Raw genomic sequence first — 21,029 nt, 5'->3', positions numbered from 1 at the left:
AACATATTGCATCCTTACCAACATTGAATATTCTCATTTTAAAAACTTTGTAGATGAAAAGTGAACTGATTATTACTTTGTTTTTCTTGGATTACACTGAGCCTAAATTTTTAAAATATTATGGCCATTTGATAACCTTCCTCTATGAATGGGCTATTTATTTTACTGCGCATTTATTCATTCGGGTATTAGTGTTATGCTTTATTTGAATGGGATCTTAATACATAAAAATTGATTATTTTGTTTTCTATATTTTTCCTAGGCCTTTTTTCTATCAGTTTTCTTCCTATTAGTCCTTTCCTTTAGGATTTCTCCCATCTCTTAGTAAGTTCTTCATCCAGAGACTATACAGAAATTTGATTGATTACTTCTATCATAAAAAAATTTTTTTAGTTTATTTAAAAAGAAAGTAATACATGCATATAATAAAAATTCCAATAGTAAAAACAAGTATATACCCTGACCCTCAAATACCCTAGTTATCTTCTTGTGTATGAAGATTTAACTACCTATCTCTTTAGAAAAAAGAAAACAAAAACAGTAGCAAGCTACTCATGCTTTTCTACACCTGACTTATTTTACATTAATTTGGAGATCTAATCTCATCTGTGTAAGTAAGCCTACCTCCTCCTTTGTAAAGGTTACACAGCACTTACTTGGCTGCATGAATGTAGTGTCATTTAATGAGTCTCCTACTGATGGACATTAGCTTCCAGACTTTAGTTACTACAATTAATGTCCTTGTACGTAGACCTTTGGGGATAAGCACAAATATATTTATAGGCTAAATTCCTAAAAGTGAAACTGCTGAAACAAGACATGCATTTTAAGTCACAGATATTACCAAACTGCTCTTTTAAAAAGTTGTATGAATTTACACTCCCATCAAAAAATGTACGAATCTTGCTTATAATGGAATCCTGTCCTAACTAATAAACGTGGAGGAAGTGCTAGAGTTCAAAATCATCATTTTGCAGCCAACACAGTCAAGATTAATCCAAGCAAGTACCATGAATGGATACTAAATATACAGGGAGAGACTTTAATGAGCAGGGTATTTATATGATCTTAAAGTGTTTCCCTACAGATTGCTTATTATGTATGCAAGGTTAGATATAGTAACCATATGGGAATGTAAACTGGTACAGCCACTATGGAAAACAGTATGGAGGTTCCGCAAAAAACTAGAGTTGCGGGCTTCCCTGGTGGCGCAGTGGTTGAGAGTCCACCTGCCGATGCAGGGGACACGGGTTCGTGCCCTGGTCCGGGAAAATCCCACATGCCGCAGAGCGGCTGGGCCCGTGAGCCATGGCCACTGAGCCTGCACGTCCAGAGCCTGTGCTCTGCAACGGGAGAGGCCACAACAGTGAGAGGCCCACGTACCGCAAAAAAAAACACAAAAAAACTACAGTTGCCATATGATCCTGCAATTCCACTCCTGGGCATATATCTAAACAAAACTGTAATTTGAAAATATACACGCACCCCAATGTTCATTGCAGCACTATTTACAATAGCCAAGATACGGAAACAACCTAATGTCCATCGACAGATGAAATGCATAAATCAGATATGGTATATATACAGTTGAATACTACTCAGCCATAAAAATGAAATAATGTCATTTGCAACAACATGGATGGACCTAGAGATTATCATACTAAGTGAAGTAAGTCAGAAAGAGAAAGACAAATACCATATGGTATAACTTATATGTGGAATCTAAAATATGACACAAATGAACTTATCTATGAAAGAGAAACTGACTCACAGACATAGAGAACAGACTTGTGGTTGCCAAGGGGAAGAGGGGGTGGGCGAGCGATGGATTGGGAGTGTAGGATTAGCAGATGCAAACTATTATATATAGGATGGATAAACAACAAGGTCCTACTGTATAGCACAGGAACTATATTCAATATCCTGTGATAAACCATAATGGAAAGAAATATGAAAAAGAATGTGTATATATGTATATATGTATAACTAAATGTGTATGTATGTATAACTGAATCACTATGATGTACAGTAGAAATTAACACAACAATGTAAATCTGGGCTTCCCTGGTGGCGCAGTGGTTGAGAGTCCACCTGCCGATGCAGGGGACACTGGTTCGTGCCCCGGTCTGGGAGGATCCCACGTGCCGTGGAGCAGCTGGGCCCGTGGGCCATGGCCGCTGGGCCTGCGCGTCCGGAGCCTGTGCTCCGCAACGGGAGAGGCCACAACAGTGAGAGGCCCACGTACCGCAAAACAAAAACAAAAACAATGTAAATCAACTATACTTCAGTAAAATAAAAATTTTTTTAAAGTAACCATATAGCAATCAGAAAACACTTTGATGGGGTGATAAAATCACATCACCATTGAGGGGCAGATGGACACTGTATGCCTCAGATGTGATACCATAAGAAGGATACAACATCACTCACATCATATGCCAGCCAGTACTGCATAATACAAATCTAATCGTGAAGAAAGAATAGACAAACCCCAAGTGAGGAACATTCTATTAAAAAAGGGAAAGTAGGAGAGGGCTGCATTTTCCAAAAATATCACTGTCATTAGAGACAAAAGGATAAGGAACTGTTGTAGATTAAAGGACACTAAAGAGATATGCAGCTAAATGAAGGACATGATCCTAGACTGGATCCCATACCGTAGGGAAAGATAAGAAGGACATTACTGAGTCAACTGATAGAAATGGAACATGGGTAATGGATTGGTATTATAGATTTACTGAGGTTGATAATTGTGCTGTAGTTGTGTATGAGAGTGCCGTTTTCCTTACAAGGTGCATACTGATGTGTCTCAGGGAAGAAGATCATAATGTACACAACTTACTCTGCAATGATTCAGAAAAAAAATACATATATACATACATGCATGAGAGAAAAACTGAAAAAACAAATGAGATAATAGGTTAATAGCAGGTGAATCTGGGTGTTCTTTGTGCAGTTACTGTAACTGCTATTATTTGGAAAATATTTCCAAATAAACTTTTTTTTAAAGATTAAAAAGAGGGAAACAATGACTATTCATATCCTACACACACACACACAGAGCATGTGAGTGCCTGTTACAGGTAGAACATGGTATCTCACAGTTTTAATTTGCATTTCTAAAGTGAGGTTAAGCATCTTATGTTTAATGGTCATTTTATTTCCGTAAACTGTCTTCCGATTTTTAAATAACTTTTTACACCTGAAATATTTTTTCTATCTACAATTTACTTTGATGTTGTTATAAACTGAATGTTTGTGTCCCCCCCAACTCCCAAATTCATATGTGAAATTCTAATGCCCAATGTGATAGTTATTTGGAGGTGAGGCCTTTGGGAGGAACGCACAGAGTTGTTTAACAAAAAGTCACAAGGCTTAAAAAAAAATAAAAAAGAGGGGGAACCTATAGATCGAGACTTAAGACATATCAATCAACTGCAATAAACAAACAGACTGAATGTGTCCCATCAAATTTTATATGTTGAAACCTAACCTTCAATGTGATGGTACTGGGAGATGGAGCCTTTAGGAGGTGATCAGGTCATGAGGCTGGGGCCCTCATACATGGGATTAGTGTTCTTATAAAAGAGACTCCAGAGAGCTCCCCACCCCTCCTTCTGCCATGTGAGGCCACAGTGCAAAGATGAACCAGGAAGCAGGCCCTCACCAGGCACCAAATCTGCTGTTGCCTTGATCTTACACTTCTTAGCTTCCAGACTATGGGAAATAAATTATTGTTTATAAGCTACCCAGTCTATGGTATGCTGTCATGGCAGCCTAAATAGACTAAGGCAGATGTAAAATGCTGATGAAGTAATTTTCAAGGGTACTAACTAATTGTTCCAGTACTATTTGGTAAAAAAAATCCTTTTTCTGTCCCACTGATTTTTTATGTCTTTTTGGGTATACTTTGAGAATGTACTTAAAATAATTTGTATGACTCTTCTCACTTTTTAACTCAAACTAATCTTTTAAAAAATTCCATCCAAATGGATAAGACTTTCCATGATATCCATATCAATTCAAATATGTAGCTAAATAACCAATAAGTGTATAAGAAGGACACAGTATTTCAAAAACAACTCATAAGCTACACATTCAAATGTGAAAATCACATTAGGCATATATTTCATTATTCTCATATACATAATATAAATTTAGAAAAGCTTTACACTGAACCATTGCTGAAGCCTAAGATATTTATTCTGTATCAGTAACAGTGTGAAAAATAAAACCAGTTTCAACAAAGGAAAGAATTAAACAAAAATAATTACTTATCAATAGTTTCAAATGCTATCACATCTCCCCTTAAAATATCAGTATCTGAAATCTTTTTTTTATGATAAGGAGAAAAAATCTTTCTATGTCTAAAATGCACAACACTTCCTCAGGCTGAGGTACTTATTACTAAGTGGAAGAAAACGTTTATATTCTAAATTATTCTTCATAACTTTGTTTTCCTTAGCTCCCTCTTATCCAAAGACTGAGATTAACTTCCGTGTTATAATTTATAAGAGACCTGAGGGACGAGGCTATCTCTTCTATTTTCTTTGTGAATCCCCACAACATCCAAAATAAAGTACGTCTGTACATAACGGATATTCAATAAAGGGTACTGACAAAAGGAACACACATTAAGATGAACACACATTAAGATGAAGATTTCTCTTTCTTGGAGAAAACTGGATTGTTTTAGCCAATATATTTGTAAACATCAACAGCATATTACTTTAAAAAACTATTTTTAACTATAAATGTTGACAAAAAAATACGTATCACACAATCATTTAAATACTTCACAGTGAATAAGGCAGTCAATGAGCTTCAGGAATTTTTGTATTACAAAATCTTACCTCTTCAAAAACAGCAGCTTTATTTACTTTTTCCCTTGCAATGTCACAGATTTTCAAGATACCCAGAGCAAAAGCTTTCATGGCAGGATCTTCTATAAAGTCTGGATTATGAATGTAAAGGCACGTAAATACTGTCTGTGCCAAGGAATGGCCTTCTAACCATGTTATCTATAAAGAAATAAAAGAACACACATGTTTAAGGTGATACACAGAGTCTGAAAAGTCTGATCCAACAGTCAAAGGCCAGAGTGCCACAGGCCCAAATAAATATGATTAATCACAAGATTTAAAAGATGATTAAAAGGAAGGTCAGAAAAGACAAAGTACAGTTAGAATTCACTTTCATTAACTAAAGTGTTTCAAGAATTAAAAACATGATTACCTTAAAGTAATAGATATGGGAAGCATTCTTTTATATAATTGTTGCAAATATTCGGAGATTAATGAAATTACAGGGCCTCCTTACATCACATCCAAAAGCTATCAGTTCTACAAAGCAGTCAATAAAAACCTATGAAATTAAGGAATTCACAACTTTATAGCTAACCCGGTTCTTAGCCACTCATTCAACTCTTCTTTTTCATCCCAACTATTACTAACCCAGTCAAGTGCATCACATCTCACCTAGATTACTACAAGAAACTATGCAACTATTTCCCTGCCTCCCACCTCTACTTCAGTACCCCCACTCAGAGGGATCTTTCTAAAACACAAAAATAATCAGGCAACACTATTTTGAGTGACTACCATGAGGCAAGTGCCATGTGCTAGAAGCTAGAAGAACAGCAGCCAAAACTGAGTAATCATGACATCTAAGTACTATGCTAGGTATTTTCATATATCTTATCTCATTTTTTCCTAACACTTTGAGGAAGGCGGTATTTTTCTCATCTTACATATAAAGAAATAGTCAGAGAGTGTAAATAATTTGTCCAAGTTTATTTAGTTATAACTTACACTAAGTCCAAGAATTCTGCAATAGAGCAAAATAAAAAATGCTACATTACAAAATGAGAAAAGCACATGAAAACTGCTCTAATTAAGATGTGTATTTTGCGTTACTAGTGTGCAGAAGACTTTCCAGACTGAAAACCATCTGCCTATTAAAGTTCAAACTTAGATACAGCCCCGAATCTCATAGAATTGTTCCTCAACTTTGACAAAAATTCTCCTCCTTGCCTCCTTTTATCCTATTCCACTAGGACAGTAAATGGCTAAAGAGTAATAAAAACATCTCTGAGAGAAACAGACAGCTTTGGAGGAAGAAGAATCAGGATCAGGATTCTGGTTATGCCCCCTACTAGCAAAGTAACCCTAGGCAAATAGATAAAGAGTGGTACCAGATAGCTCGCAGAGCTGATGTAAGACCTAAGTGAGGGACTTTCCTGGTGGCACAGTGGTTAAGAATCCGCCTGCCAATGCAGGGGACACGGGTTCAAGCCCTGGTCCGGGAAGATCCCACATGCTGCGGAGCAACTAAGCCCATGCGTCACAACTACTGAGCCTGCCCTCTAGAGCCCGTGAGCCACAACTACTGAGCCTGCCCTCTAGAGCCTGCGAGCCACAACTACTGAGCACACATGCCACAACTACTGACGCCCACACGCCTAGAGCCTGTGTTCTGCAACAAGAGAAGCCACCACAATGAGAAGACCACGCACTGCAATGAAGAATAGCCCCCGCTCGCCGTAACTAGAGAAAGCCCGCACGCAGTAACGAAGACCCAATGCAGCCAAAAATAAATAAATAAACTTATTTTTTAAAAAAAAGACCTAAGTGAAAAATACACACAAAAAATACATAACAAAAGTATTTCATACACACTGGCAATCAATGAGTATTTTACTAGATGCACAAATGAAGAAATTTTATATTATTTCTAAGGACAATGATTTAATATCAAGTTTAAAAAAGAAAGGGACAGTCAGAAAGAAGGGGGCAGAAAAAACGGCTGTACAAATGAGAATTTTCCCACAATTAAACCACATGATCCAGGGAAGACAACCTATTCAGCATATATATATATAAATCACTAAAAAATTTTCTTCATAGTAGAAAATGGTCAGTTTACTTCAATATACCTTAGATTAGGAAAAAAACGTATCCAAAGCCAATCCAAAATTCTCTTTGGTTTAATTTCATGCTTATTAATGGAACCTCCCAATTTCAGATTTGTTTCCCTGGGTAGCTTGAGAATAAAAAGGGTACTTTGGATAATGCCTATATATTATTATCTTCCTTGGAAAGAAAATATCCTTCCAGAAAATGAGAACCTAAAACCACCCAGATGAAAAGATAAAATGCTGTTTCCTACAGCATAACTTGGCCTACTAATCTTATGTACATCTTACTAGGCCAAGCATTACATATATTTCATATTCAATGTTGTTGTATATACTTTCAAACTGAAATTCAAGTAAGTCACAGTTTTTAAATTAACCAACATGTTATCTTAACTCTTACCAAACAGCAAAAACATGTATCCATTATCCCTATCAATTCAGGCAAGGTGAGGTCTTTAATTTTAATGGTGCCATCCTAAAAAGAAGGAGAAATATGACATATAAATTTTTAAAATATGTATGGCTACTATGTACAGTAAATATTTTAAAATATCAATTCTAAGGAAACTATCTCATCATCTGATAAAACTAAGGTGCCAAATTAACTCTGTATTCTTAAAAATAATGTATCTTAATGGGTCTTCAATATGAAAAATCAAAGCCTCTCGAATTTGAAACAGAATAAAGGCCTTTATAAAAAAAGAGAGTCAGGGCTTCCCTGGTGGCTCAGTGGTTGAGAGTCTGCCTGCTGATGCAGGGAACACGGGTTCGTGCCCCGGTCCAGGAAGATCCCACATGCCGCGGAGCAGCTGGGCCTGTGAGCCATGGCCGCTGGGCCTGCGCGTCTGGAGCCTGTGCTCCTCGACGGGAGAGGCCACAACAGTGAGAGGTCCACGTACCACCAGAAAAAAATAAATAAATAAATAGACTCAAACCAACAAGCATTTTAAAAGCACAGTTCAAATTAGTTTTAAACATTAATAAGTATGAAGCATTTTAATAAACTGAAACTACTCACAAAGAAAATAAAACTACTTACAAAGAAAAAAAATGTTTTAAACATTTCCCTTAAACTAATTAACTATACTACTCATAATTTTTTTTAACACTATCCACTTACTTACCAAATCTTTCTTCACAAAATATGCAAAAATTAAACTCTGAGGCAACTATGAATGAACTTCTAAATCAATTCTCATTGAGTTAAACAGCTAGTTCACTACCACAAGCATTTTACTTAATATATTAATACATAAAATTTAATCCCTAAGCCAATTACCCAGGTATGTGAATACATACTCAAATGCTTTCAAAAATTAACTTAAAAAGTGCGCACAGACACAAATTTAGAGCAAGCTTTTAATGGAGACATTAAACAATAAAAATTTCAATGGAAAGAAAAAGATAACCAACGCTTGTTTACATACCTGAGAGACATTTAAGAAAATTACACTTTAACATACTAAGTTTAATTTCCATTATTAATCAAAATGTTTTAACATATGAATAACAAACAATAAAAGAAAACACAAACGGCACAATGGTGACTACCTTGATAGATTGTTCAAAATTGAGAACTTTTCGATTAACTTGGTTTCCAATCATGCCAGCATCCATCTTGGGATCCATCATTTCAATGGCAGACATAGCTTCAAAAAGACCAAATCTGCAAATAAAAAAATTGACTCTACAAATTGTTTATGAACTAATAAGCTTACCCAGATTCCTACAATGGTACAAAAATTATTACAGTACTTTAAATAACTACCCTATTTTATGTATTTGGTCTTTCCAACTTGCTATCACTTCTACTTCAATTAGATAATCTTCCTTTAACATAAAAATTCTTCCATGTACTTGTCACTCAAATTATTTTACATGTACTATGAGGCAAGAAAAGAATTAAAACCAAAGTTGTTTTAGTTCTTCCTTCAAAAAGTTAGAAGGTTTTGAAAAAAAAGAGATCAACTGATCTACAATGGATTTCATTTTGCCTTCTTTAAATAATTTTCTCTAACTATTTAACACTTAGAAAGTTATGTTTGGAATAATCATTATCAAATGTAACTTTTAGATTTTTTTCATTTTCTTTACATCTTGAAAGTCTAAAAACCTGCCATGTTACCATCTATAATGCCCAAAGTTTTGGCAATTACATAAGAAAAAAATAAAATCCAGAAATTCTGATGGTCTGGTGTTTGTGGCTTATTAGCCACAGAAGCAGATAGTTGTGATGTAGTGTGGACTGATTAGTTAGTATATCTTTGAGATATGAGAAAAGAAAAGCCTAAAAGAAAGTGACTGTCCATCAAGCTACTGACTTACTATTTTGCTTAGTCTAAGCCATTAGATTACGAGGAAAATAAAGGCACCTACCTTGTTACATTAAATCATTTCTCTCAGAAAAGCAGCAGCAGTAAGACATCAAGAAAAATAAACAAATCGGACCTAATCAAACTTAGAAGCTTTTGCACAGCAAAATAAACCATAAACAAAATGAAAAGACAACCTACAGAATGGGAGAAAATATTTGTAAATGATGCAACCAACAAGGGCTTAATTTCCAAAATACATAAACAGCTCATACAACTCAACAACAACAACAAAAAACAACCCAATTGAAAAATGGGCAGAAGACCTACACAGATGTTTCTCCAAAGAAGAAATACAAAGGGCCAGCAGGCACATGAAAAGATGCTCAACATCTCTAATTATTAAAGAAATGCAAATCAAAACCACAATGAGGTACCACCTTACACTGCTCAGAATGCCCATCATTAAAAACTCTACAAATAACAAATGCCAGAGACAATGTGGAGAGAACAGAACCCTCCTGCACTGTTGGTGGGAATGTAAGTTGGTACAGCCACTATGGAAAAGAGTATGGAGGTTCCTGAGAAAACTAAAAATAGAATTACCACATGATCCAGCAATCCCACTCCTGGGCATATACAGACAAAACTTTAATTCAAAAAGATACACGTACCCCTATGTTCACAGCAGCACTATTACACAACAGCCAAGACATGGAAACAGCCTAAAAGTCCACTGACAGATGAATGGGTAAAGAAGGTGTGGTACATAAATGAAATGGAATACTACTCATCCATAAAAAAAGAATGAAATAATGCCATTTGCAGCAAGATGGATGGACCTAGACATTACCATACTAAGTGAAGTCAGACAGAAAAAGACAATAACCGTATGATATCACTTATATGTGGAATCTAAAATATGACACAAATGAACCTATCTATAAACAGAAACAGACTCATGGACATAGAGAACACACTTGTGGTTGTCAAGGGGGAGGGGGTTGGGGGAAGGATGCAGTGGGAGGATGGGGTTAGCAGATGTAAACTATTATATAGAGAATAGATAAACAACAAGGTCCTACTGTATAGCACAGAGAACTATATTCGATGTCCTATGATGAACCATAATGGAAAAGGATACATAAAAAAAATATATATACATACGTATAACAATCATTTTGCTGTACAGCAGAAATTAACATGACATTGTAAATCAACTATAATTCAATTAAAAAAAAAAAAGCTTTAAGGAGACACTCCCTGAAATCCATCAAACCTCTTAATGCTTCAATTTAAGATACTCTGACAATATGAGCATACTGAAGAAAACGCTCATGTATAAATTTGATGCAATGTTGTGAATCAAAACCCAAATGGTATTTTTCAATGAGCTTGTCAAGCCGAAAGAGAAAATATGCAAAAATGGAAAAGAACCTTTTCAATAAAAGAACAGGGATTCACCAAATATCAAAGATACTATAAACCTGTAATAATTAAAAGCATTCTAGCATACACAGATGAAGAAAAAACAATCCAAAGCCATGTTTTTGTAGGAAGTACATAAGATAAAGGTGGAATTTCAAATTAGTGGAAAAACAGTGTATTAGTCAATAAATACTATTAAGACAAATGGCTAACCATCCTGAAAAAGTGAAATCTTTGATTTATGCAATTTAATAAAACAAACCCCAGGCAGATCTAAGTTCTAAACCTAAAATAAGCAAACAAACAAAAACTCTTTTAATAATTTACAAAGCCACAAAGAAAAAAGTTGGTAACTCCAACTGTGTAAAATATTAAAAATTTATATGTAGCAATAAACCAGTCAGTTAAAACACTGACAATTACCTAGGGGAAATATTTTTAATATAGGTAATTTTGAAAAAGTTAATATCCAGAATATATAACTAACTCATACAAATAGGAAAAGGCAAATAATCCAAAGAAAAGTAGGCAAAGGACATGAATGGATAAGTAACAGAAGAGAAAATATAAACTATTAATAAAAAAGTAAAAAGCTATTCAAATTCTAATGTAATCAAGTAATGCAAAACAAAATGATGCTGGTTTTTGGCAGGGGTGGGGGGGAGTAAGGAAACTTTTGTTTTGTTTTGTTTTTGTTTTTCTTGTTTTTTGCGGTACGCGGGCCTCTCACTGTTGTGGCCTCTCCCGTTGCGGAGCAACAGGCTCCGGACGCGCAGGCTCAGCGGCCATGGCTCACGGGCACAGCCGCTCCGCGGCATGTGTATCTTCCCGGACCCGGGCACGAACCCGTGTCCCCTGCATCGGCAGGCGGACTCTCAACCACTGCGCCACCAGGGAAGCCCTTTTTTTTTAATTTGTACCCTCATATGCTGTTGGTGTTAGTGTAAACTGATAAAGACTTTTGTGAGGGAAAAAATTTGGCTGAATACATTAAAATCCAGTCATTTGATTTCTAGGCTTCTAAAATTCATTTGCACATGTATATGTATAAAGAGGCTTGTATAAATTAAATGTTTTGAATTTTCCCACGTTACCAAAATATGTTGCCATCTGAATGTCCATCAATAGGGATACCATAGAACAAATTATGGTACAGTCATTTTATAAAATAAAAAGCAGCAGTTAAAATGAACAAGGTGGAGTTAACATGGAAAAATCTCCAAGATATACTGAAAGTGGGGGGTGGGGAATTTGCAGAATACACGACCCTCGCTATCCACAGGGGGTTAGCTCCAGGAGCCTCCACAGATGCTCAAGTCCCTTACATAAAGAATGGCAAAGCTGAATACTGTACTATATATCCCCACTTACAGTTAACTAGTTTTACAGATTTCATTCACGTATATAAGAATATATATCTTTATAGGTCCAGGACATGTAACAATCTGATGACTTATAACAATGACTATCTCCAAGCAAAGAACAGAGATTGTATTGGAGAGATGGTGTCATGAGAAGTTCTGCTTCATCTCTAATGTTTAAATTTGTTAAAAACAAAGTATCCGTTTATTACTTATATGAAAACAACTAAAGAAAAGTTGTTAATGGCACAATTAAAACCCTAGCTCAATAAAGTCTACTATATGACCCAGCAATCCCACTACTCGGCATATACCCTGAGAAAACCATTCAAAAGGACACATGTACCCCAATGTTCACTGCAGCACTATTTACAATAGCCAGGACGTGGAAACAACCTAAATGTCCAACAACAGATGAATGGATAAAGAAGATGTGGTACATATATACAATGGAATATTACTCAGTCATAAAAAGGAACGAAATTGGGTCATTTGTAGAGATGTGGATGGACCTAGAGTCTGTCATACAGAGTGAAGTAAGGCAGAAAGAGACAAACAAATACCGTATATTAATGCATATATGTGGAATCTAGAAAAATGGTACAGGTGAACCTATTTGCAAGGCAGGAACAGAGACACAGATGTACAGAATGGACACGTGGACACAGGTGGCAGGGAAGAGAAGGGTGGGACAAATTGGGAGATTAGGATTGACATATATACACTACCATGCATAAAACAGCTAGCAGGAACATGCTATATAAAGCACAGGAAGCTCAGCTCGGTACTCTGTGATGACCTAGAAAGGTGGGGTGGGGGGTGGGAGGGAGGCTCAAGAGGGAGGGGATATAAGTATACATATAGCTGATTCATTGTACTTCATTGTACAGCAGAAACTAACACAACAATGTAAAGCAGTTATACTCCAATAAAAAATTTTTTTTAAAAATAAGGTATTTGCTTCACTAGTAAAATTGCTATAGAAACCAGAGTAGCAGTAAGTTAGCTATTCCACACATTCAACAAATACTGAGTGCCTGCTTATGTGCTAGGCACTGTTCTAGGCACTTGAGATACATGAGTGAGCAAAACAAATCTGCCTGTCTCATGGGGCTTACGTTCTAGTGGAAGGAAACAAACAATAAAGATGAGTAAATGACATAGAAGGCTAGAACACCGTACATGCTGGGGGGGGAAAAATGACAGTTAAAGAAGGTATGGATTAAAAGGATACAAATTTAATAGATGGCCAGTGTAGGCTGCTGGCAATCATGATCCCTGGGCTCAGTGTCTAAAACCTCGGGGAAATGAAGAGGGCTATGTCCCTCTAGCGGCCCTCTCTCAAATGTTATTCCATAGTCAGGAGCCACATTCTTTCCTGCATTAGCTTATGGTTTGATTTCATTATATCCTTCCTATCATTGCCTGTGACATCAAAATGATGACCTACAGTGGTTCTCAAAGTGTGGTCCCTAGATCAGCAGCATCAATCTCACCTGAGAACTTGAGAAATTCAACTCTGACCCCACACTAGACCTACTAAATAAGGAACTCTGGGGGTGGGTTCCAGAAATCTGTGTTTTAAAACCCTTCTGATGATTCTGATGTCACTAAAGTCTGAGAAGAACTAAATTTCAAGTTTCTACTTCCCCTAACAAACGTCCAATCTTGTCTACTTACTAATTTAAAATTTCATACTCCCAACCTTGAAAATTGAGTCTGGCCACAGCAGTATAGGAACTGAGGCTATCTATGGGAATATAAATATAATCAAGAATTTCCTTTCATTTACCTTTCTAGGGATTCTCAATCTCCTTTCATCTAGGCATTTAATCACCTACCTCTGGTCATCAACCAGCATATCACATACAACATGCAACCAATACCTTTTCTCAAGAAATTCCACATCCTGTATACCTACCCTCAAGGAATGACCATAAGTCACAGTTTCACTAGGTACAACCACTTCCTATCACGACTAAGGTCAGCTGCCCCAAAACAGCTGACCAAGGTTAAAAATATATAATTAGTGTTATTCTTACAGCTTTGAAATGTAAAATTACTCAGACTTCAAGGAATACTATTGCACAGGAGACAAAATCGATGGAAATATTACACTACACTATTTCAAAGGACACAAATACTTACAGCTTATCATGAAGCAGTTCTCCCAACTTTAATTCTAAAAGAAACAAAGAGAAAAATCTTTTGAATAATACCATATTTATATTTAACTGTTAATTCTAAGAAAAAAAATGAAACAAAATATTAGCACCTGAAAAATGTGCTTGCAGTCCTTTAAACTTCATTTTCTAAGAAATGGTCATATTATTTTTACTCAATTACTAATATAATGTCTTCTACACAGTGAATATTTAAACACTAACTATAAATTGAACTTCTGAGAATTAACAAGTGACCCATCACAGGCAACAATAATACAACCAGAATTATCAGGTCCATTTTTAAAAAACCACTAATACATTTCTCCCTAAGTAAACTTTTTCACAGAACTGTATGCTATTTCTCAAGTTGTTTTTTTTTTTTTTTTTTTTGCGGTATGCGGGCCTCTCACTGTTGTGGCCTCTCCCGTTGCGGAGCACAGGCTCCGGATGCGCAGGCTCAGCGGCCATGGCTCACGGGCCCACCCGCTCCGAGGCATGTGGGATCTTCCCGGATCGGGGCACGAACCCGTGTCCCCTGCATCAGCAGGCAGACTCTCAACCACTGCGCCACCAGGGAAGCCCTCTCAAGTTGTTTTTAAACTACTTGGCATCATAATCTAATCTTTTGTCCCAGGAACAGTGTTGAAACTATATTTTTTATTACATTTTATTTAAATAATGTAGAAAAAACTTGCATAAACAGCTGATCAAAAGAGTGTTAATCCTCCATAAAGCAGCAGTTCTCAACCTTGGCTGCATATCAGTATCAACTGGGGAGCTTTTGAAAACCCCAATGTCCAATCAGCACCCCAAACCAATCAAATTCTAGGAGTGGGACCCATAAAGTGGTTTTAAAGTACCCCAGATGATTTCAATGTGCAAGTAAAGTAGCTTAAATGTTGATGGTCAACTCCTGTGGAAGACATAAAGAAGCAGTTCTCAGAATATTACTAATCTCCCTAGCTAATAAGTTAAATGACATTCATTTTTTAAAGTTCCATGTACCAAAACAGATAAATCAATGAGAAGCATTTATCAGAATACTGTAATGAAGCATAATAGAACATACAGTGGTTCTCAAAGATGGTTTGAGAACCCAGGAGCCTGTGATGTTAAAGTCATTTTGTTATAATACTAAAATACTAAAATAATACTAATACATTTTGTAAATAATACTAAACTTTTTTTCATTGTGTTGACATTTACAATGATGATGCAAAAGCAATGGTGTAAAGAGGAAAGGGCAAAACTCTATCTTCAGCACAAATCAAGACAGTGGCCCCAAGCTAAACAGTGTATTCTTCACTTCCATGCACTTTCACTTAAGAAGTCCTTGATGGAACAGTAAAAATTATTAATCTCAGGGCCAGGACCAGAGTGCAAGTAAGGCATGTAGGTTGCAAAATTTAAGAAGGCACTTTCAAGTAGTGCCTTCTTAAATTCTGTACCCTAATTGCCTCACTCACTTCATCCTAGGGCTGGTCCTGATATACCTAATTAAATTTCAATCTTTGAATACACCTTTTTAATATTCTATTTGACAAATGGGAAGTATACATAAACACTTCCTCTGCTTACCAAAGTAAGAGACTGTCTCAAGGAAAAGCTCTTGCACAACTATCATGAAACGCCACTTTTACTTGAAAGAACAGTGACAAATTATAGTTATTCAGACTTGACAATATGGCATTTGCTTGAAAATAAATGAGTTTGTCGCTTTAGGAAAATAACTGACAAGGTTTATTGCCAGCGATAAAATTTGAGCTTTCAAGGAAAAATCGGAATTTTGGAAAGCATATATCTGCCACTGTGAACTTGACAGTGTCCCAATACTTAAAAAGGCTTTCCTGAGGATACTGTGGTGATATTAACAAATGTGCTTTTTAATACTGAATAATGAAGTGTGTCAACACTTGGAAAATGTGCTTAACTCACTAAACCAATATTTTGCAAATAGCAATGCATGTTACAAAATTAGGCATGGATAAAAGATCCCTTCAATGTTCTAGACAGACCAATATACTTTATGTAACACAGCATGAAAGGTCCACTGATATGCTTTCAGATTCCACACTGCAATCTTAATCTTTAAGAAATTACCACCTGCCAAGTTTTGGTATAGTAGCAAAGAATATCCACAATTACCTGAAAAGGTTCCACCATCTTTTAACTACATATTTGGTGAGGCCTGATATACTTCCTATACTTCTACCAAAACGACATGTGGCAACAGACTGAACACAGAAGCAGATAGGGAATTCAGGTGCCCTCTATTATGTCAACATCAAAGAGATTTTCAAAAGTATAAAACAATGCCACTCTTCAAAGTTGTTCTTTGTTTTGGAAAATACATTTTTCATTTTAAAAATGTTATGTTGACATGCAATGGGTTTATTACCATTTTCAAATGAACAAGTATTTTTAAAATTTGTTTTAAATTCTAATACCGTAAATATCAATATACATATAATACACATAAACAATACTTCTTAAAAGCATAAGAGGGTATTTTTAAGAGTATAATGGGGTTCTGATACCAAAAAGTTGAGAACTGCTGTAATAATTTACCACATACTTAGGGTAGATTTGGGTACCAAATAGCTTCACTGAACACTCCACAGACCTAGAAGCAAGTCGATCACTCTGGGCCCTGATTTTATCATCTGTAAAATGAAGGCCTGTACTAGATCATTCTGTTAAAGTTCCTTAGGACATCCTCCCTTTTGCCTTGGAAATGAACAATGAACTATAACTTGTAGCTGGAGTTTGGGTTTGCAGCAGTGCTAAGCACTTGAAGCACACGATCATTCCCCTGAAGAAAAGTAATCTAACGGGATGAGAAAAACATGTAACTATTTGACAACGCAAATACATTTTACCCTCTTATAAATGAGAAGATAATTTGAAAACTGGTGTTACAGATCTTTGAATATATTTCTACACATAACATTGTAAATCATGGTTAAGTTCACTGCTAGGGTCGCTATGAAGACCCTACTGAATCTATGATATAGCTGGAATCCAGTACCATTGTACAGTGATAATTAAACAGATGAATTAAAGTTTACCCCTGGGTAAAGGTGGCCAACTGAACACATGCAACAACCTTTAACTCCCTCCTGAAATCTCATTTAAACAATTAAAGGAAAAAAAATTTTTTTTTTTTTAAAGAAAGCTATGAACCTATAGGAAGAGGAAAAACTGGTGCAGAAATAATACAACAAAATTAGGGAAACTTGGAAACAGAAAGACAAGTCATTTCCTAGCAAACCCAAGAAAAATAAAACCAGCAGTGGAGAAAGCCAAAACCAACCCGATTTACCACTTACCTCTGAAAGTGAGGATATAAAGATGGGCTAAAATATAGAGAACTAAGCCATCAGACAGCCCAGAGCCCTGCCCTAATTTACAGAACAAGATAACTACCCCTCCCTCACCCTGGATAATACTGAAGGCTTTCTTTGAAAAGGGCAAAACAAAAAATCTCCAGGGACAGAAGGTTATTTGAAGGGTAGGATTCAGTACTGGAAAGAGGGGGCATTAAGTGAATATGTAAAAATTCCAGACCTCTTCCCCCACTTAACTGTTAAATCACAGGCAAACAGTCAAATCTTCAACCTCAAGCAGGAGATTAGATAAATTTTTCTCTACAGAATATAATCTTTCCAAGAGGAAGGAGCTAAATAACTGACACCAGAGGTTCTCCAACACAAAAGCCAAGTCAGATCACCTGATACTGGTGTTCATAGCAGAGGAGTCCTGCTCAAAAATTCGGAGCTTCCAGCTGGCTTTTAGCCAGCCTCCCCCCACCTTCAACAGGCAACAAAGGATTCTTAGATATCTGAAGTAATCCCCTAACACGAAAGATAGAAACCAAAGAAAACAAACTAAAAAAGGCAAGTTGGAGGAAAGACACTAAGTTGGGAAACAAAATTTCAAAAGAACTATTATTAATCTTAGAAAAAATAGTGCAACCCTGAAACAAAAACACTCTACTTTTATTAAAAAAAGAAACATTCAGAGGGAAAAAATCTTAGAAATTAAAAACATTACAGCAGGGCCTTCCCTGGTGGCGCAGTGGTTGAGAGTCCACCTGCCGATGCAGGGGACACGGGTTCGTGCCCCGGTCTGGGAGGATCCCACATGCCGCGGAGCGGCTGGTCCCGTGAGCCATGGCCACTGAGCCTGCGCTCCGCAACGGGAGAGGCCACAGCAGTGAGAGGCCCGCATACCGCAAAAAAAAAAAAAAAAAAAAAAACACATTACAGCAGAAAAGAAAAATTAAATTGAGAATCTTAGTCCACTCAGGCAGCTATAACTAAAATACCATAAATTGGGTGGCCTATGAATAACAAACTTTTTTTTTTTTTTTTTTGGCGGTATGTGGGCCTCCCACAGCCGTGGCCTCTCCCGTTTTGCGTTATTGACAGGATTTCTGCACTCACAGAGCTTATATTTCAGTGGGTGAGGCTAACAATAAAAGATAATTGAAAATGATGGTTTCTCACAGTAGATAAGTGCTATGAAGAAAATAAAGCAAGATGATTCAACTGAGGTGGAGCTGGATAGAAGAGAATGAGGGGATAAATCTGTTTAGATTGGCTGTTGAGACCTCACTGGGACGGTAACATTTTTTTTTTAATATTTATTTATTTATTTGGCTGTATCGGGTCTTAGTTGCGGCATGCGGGATCTAGTTCCCTCACTAGGGATGGAACCTGGGCCCCCTGCATTGGGAGCACGGAGTCTTAACCGCTGGACCACCAGAGAAGTCCCTGGAACAGTAACATTTAAGTGGTCAGGAAGGAGCCAGCTATGTAAAGACCTGGGGACACGACCTTAGTGTGTTTAATGAGATAAGGATCTCATGACCGAACATAATGAGTCTAGTGAAGCAGTGGTACAAAAAAAGTCTGAGGCAGACACTAGATCACATAGGCCAAAGGGAAGAAGTTTGAATTTTATTCTACATGTAACAGGAAGCCACTGGAGGATCTTAAGCAGGGAATGACACGATTCGATTATTTTCAAACCTCAAATATACAATAATACTCCCATCTTTAGGGCGACAGAATTCGTATTTCCACAGTTTGAAATTACTGCTATGTGCTCTCTAACCTGTTATTTAGAAGTTAGAAAATTTTAACCCAAGAAACTGCCTGAACATCTGTATTTAATGCTATAACCTACATAAACTGGCTTTAAATGAAAGTTAAAATCAGAGGAGAATGAATAAGTGTGGTTAACAAACTCGATAAACCACACATGTTGATTTTTTCCATTTATTGAGATAGTTTAGAAATCACAATCCACATTTTTATTGCACCCTTTCCCAAATTTTGAATTTCTAATTCAAAAATTCAAACTCACCTCGACAAGCTTCTTCAAAATCTTGAGTTATGTCCACCCAGTTTGTATTGCTTTTTTCCATCTTTTCTGGTATACTGAGCTCCCATCCTGAATCATCATCGTCTACAGAAGCTTTCATAACCATTATTCCTATAAAATTAATATTGGTGTAAAAGAGAGAATGTAGCTTTCAGGGCAAGAGTATTTGCAAACCATGCGCGTTTAAGTATTGGATGAAAGTCTTACTAAACTCTTTAAGCAGAGCTCTTCTGAGTTTGAGGACCGCACTGTAAAAACCTACCTTACTGCAATTAAATCCCACGTCAATTAACACTGCTGGCTGCTCTGCCTATTTAGGAAGAAAAAAATCACAAACCATCCCACAGCTGGCCCAAAGAGAACCAACTCCAGAGCTTCCTATTTTCAACACTGGCCACAAATAACCAAGGCACTCTTCAGGGTCCCCTCTCGAAGCCCAAGACCCCAGCAACTACACAAGTCAAGGTGGTCCTTCACCTGCCCGGAGCTCGCCGGGCCAACCTCTCCCGTCCCGGCCGGACCCCTACACAGCCTGTCCGGGGGGCATAGCGTGAGGGCGCGCACCGCCGGGCCCCAGTCGCCGGGCCCAGGGCGGGGGCGCACCTGAGGAGGGGACCGCCCCACCCGGGTCTGCCCGGCCCGGCCCCAGCCCACGGGCACGGAGGCAAGGACAGGGCTGTCGTCGCGCGGGAGAACTGGCACGCCCGGTGCCAGGTCGTCGCCCCGATAACACCGAGTAAGGCCAGGGCCCCGGCGGGCAGTGGGCACGGGGAAGCCCGCAGCTCCTACCTGAAGCGCGGCGGGAGGGCAGGGGCCGCAGGGTGACCTGGCGTCCCCAGGGTCCGCCACGCGCGCGGGGTTCTGCGGCTCTCTGACACGGGAGGGAAGAAGTCTCAATGGCTCCGAACAGCGGTCCCTATCTACTTCTCCCGTGGCCACCCGCGCTGCCACGCACCGCCCAGCTCGCGGAAATAACGACGCCGCCTGGGCCGCCGCAGCCAACCCCTCCCCTCTCAGCCCAGCCCGACCGGCTGCGTGCGCGCATGCGTACGCCCGGTGCGCGCGACCCCGCCTCCTCTCCCTCACGCCTTGGGACTTCGCGCTCCCCGGCCACACCCCCTTCCTCGCTACCGACAGCCTTAGGCCGGGGCGGCTATATTCTCTTCTCGCGGGATTAGACCCAATCGCGAGACCGGAAGCTACCTTCCTTCTCCAGCCTGCGGCCTTGTCCTGGGTAGTGGGTGAGTGCCGGTAAGGGGCGGAGCCTGAGGGCCCAGAGCCCGTCCCGCTTCGCGTTGCGCGGTTCTCTGGGAAATTCTTAGAAAGGTGCCGGGGAGGCGCGAGGAAGCGATGGAAGTACGCGCAGTGGTTAGTTGTTGGGGCCTTGCATGAAGAGCCCAGTTACGAGAGCTCCATCGAGCTGGTGCTGCCTGACACCGGTTTTATGTTTCCTAGAGAG

General features: G+C 38.2%; 1 protein-coding gene across 2 annotated transcripts in view; it reads right to left on the bottom strand.

Moving 5' to 3' along the window:
* Window positions 1–20,485, bottom strand: part of NAA35 (N-alpha-acetyltransferase 35, NatC auxiliary subunit) — an 87,638-nt gene extending 67,153 nt beyond the window's left edge. Inside the window, exons 1-6 of one of the 2 annotated variants that reach the window (XM_082842869.1) lie at window positions 20,360–20,485; window positions 19,553–19,681; window positions 14,166–14,199; window positions 8,468–8,582; window positions 7,317–7,391; window positions 4,854–5,021 (exon numbers count right to left, since the gene is read on the bottom strand). In XM_082842869.1, the coding sequence (XP_082698995.1) occupies window positions 4,854–5,021; window positions 7,317–7,391; window positions 8,468–8,582; window positions 14,166–14,199; window positions 19,553–19,676 (516 nt within the window). In that variant the 5' untranslated portion in view covers window positions 19,677–19,681; window positions 20,360–20,485. The remainder of the gene's footprint in view (window positions 1–4,853; window positions 5,022–7,316; window positions 7,392–8,467; window positions 8,583–14,165; window positions 14,200–19,552; window positions 19,682–20,359) is intronic. The other variant, XM_082842868.1, reaches the window with a different exon arrangement.
* Window positions 20,486–21,029: the final 544 nt, after the last annotated feature.

This window comes from Leucopleurus acutus (genome assembly GCF_964270905.1).
Source record: "Leucopleurus acutus genome assembly, chromosome: 7".
In the NCBI taxonomy this organism is placed as follows: domain Eukaryota; kingdom Metazoa; phylum Chordata; class Mammalia; order Artiodactyla; family Delphinidae; genus Leucopleurus; species Leucopleurus acutus.
The sequence above is the reverse complement of the archived record's forward strand: the minus strand, read 5'-3'. Positions and strand labels throughout refer to the sequence as shown.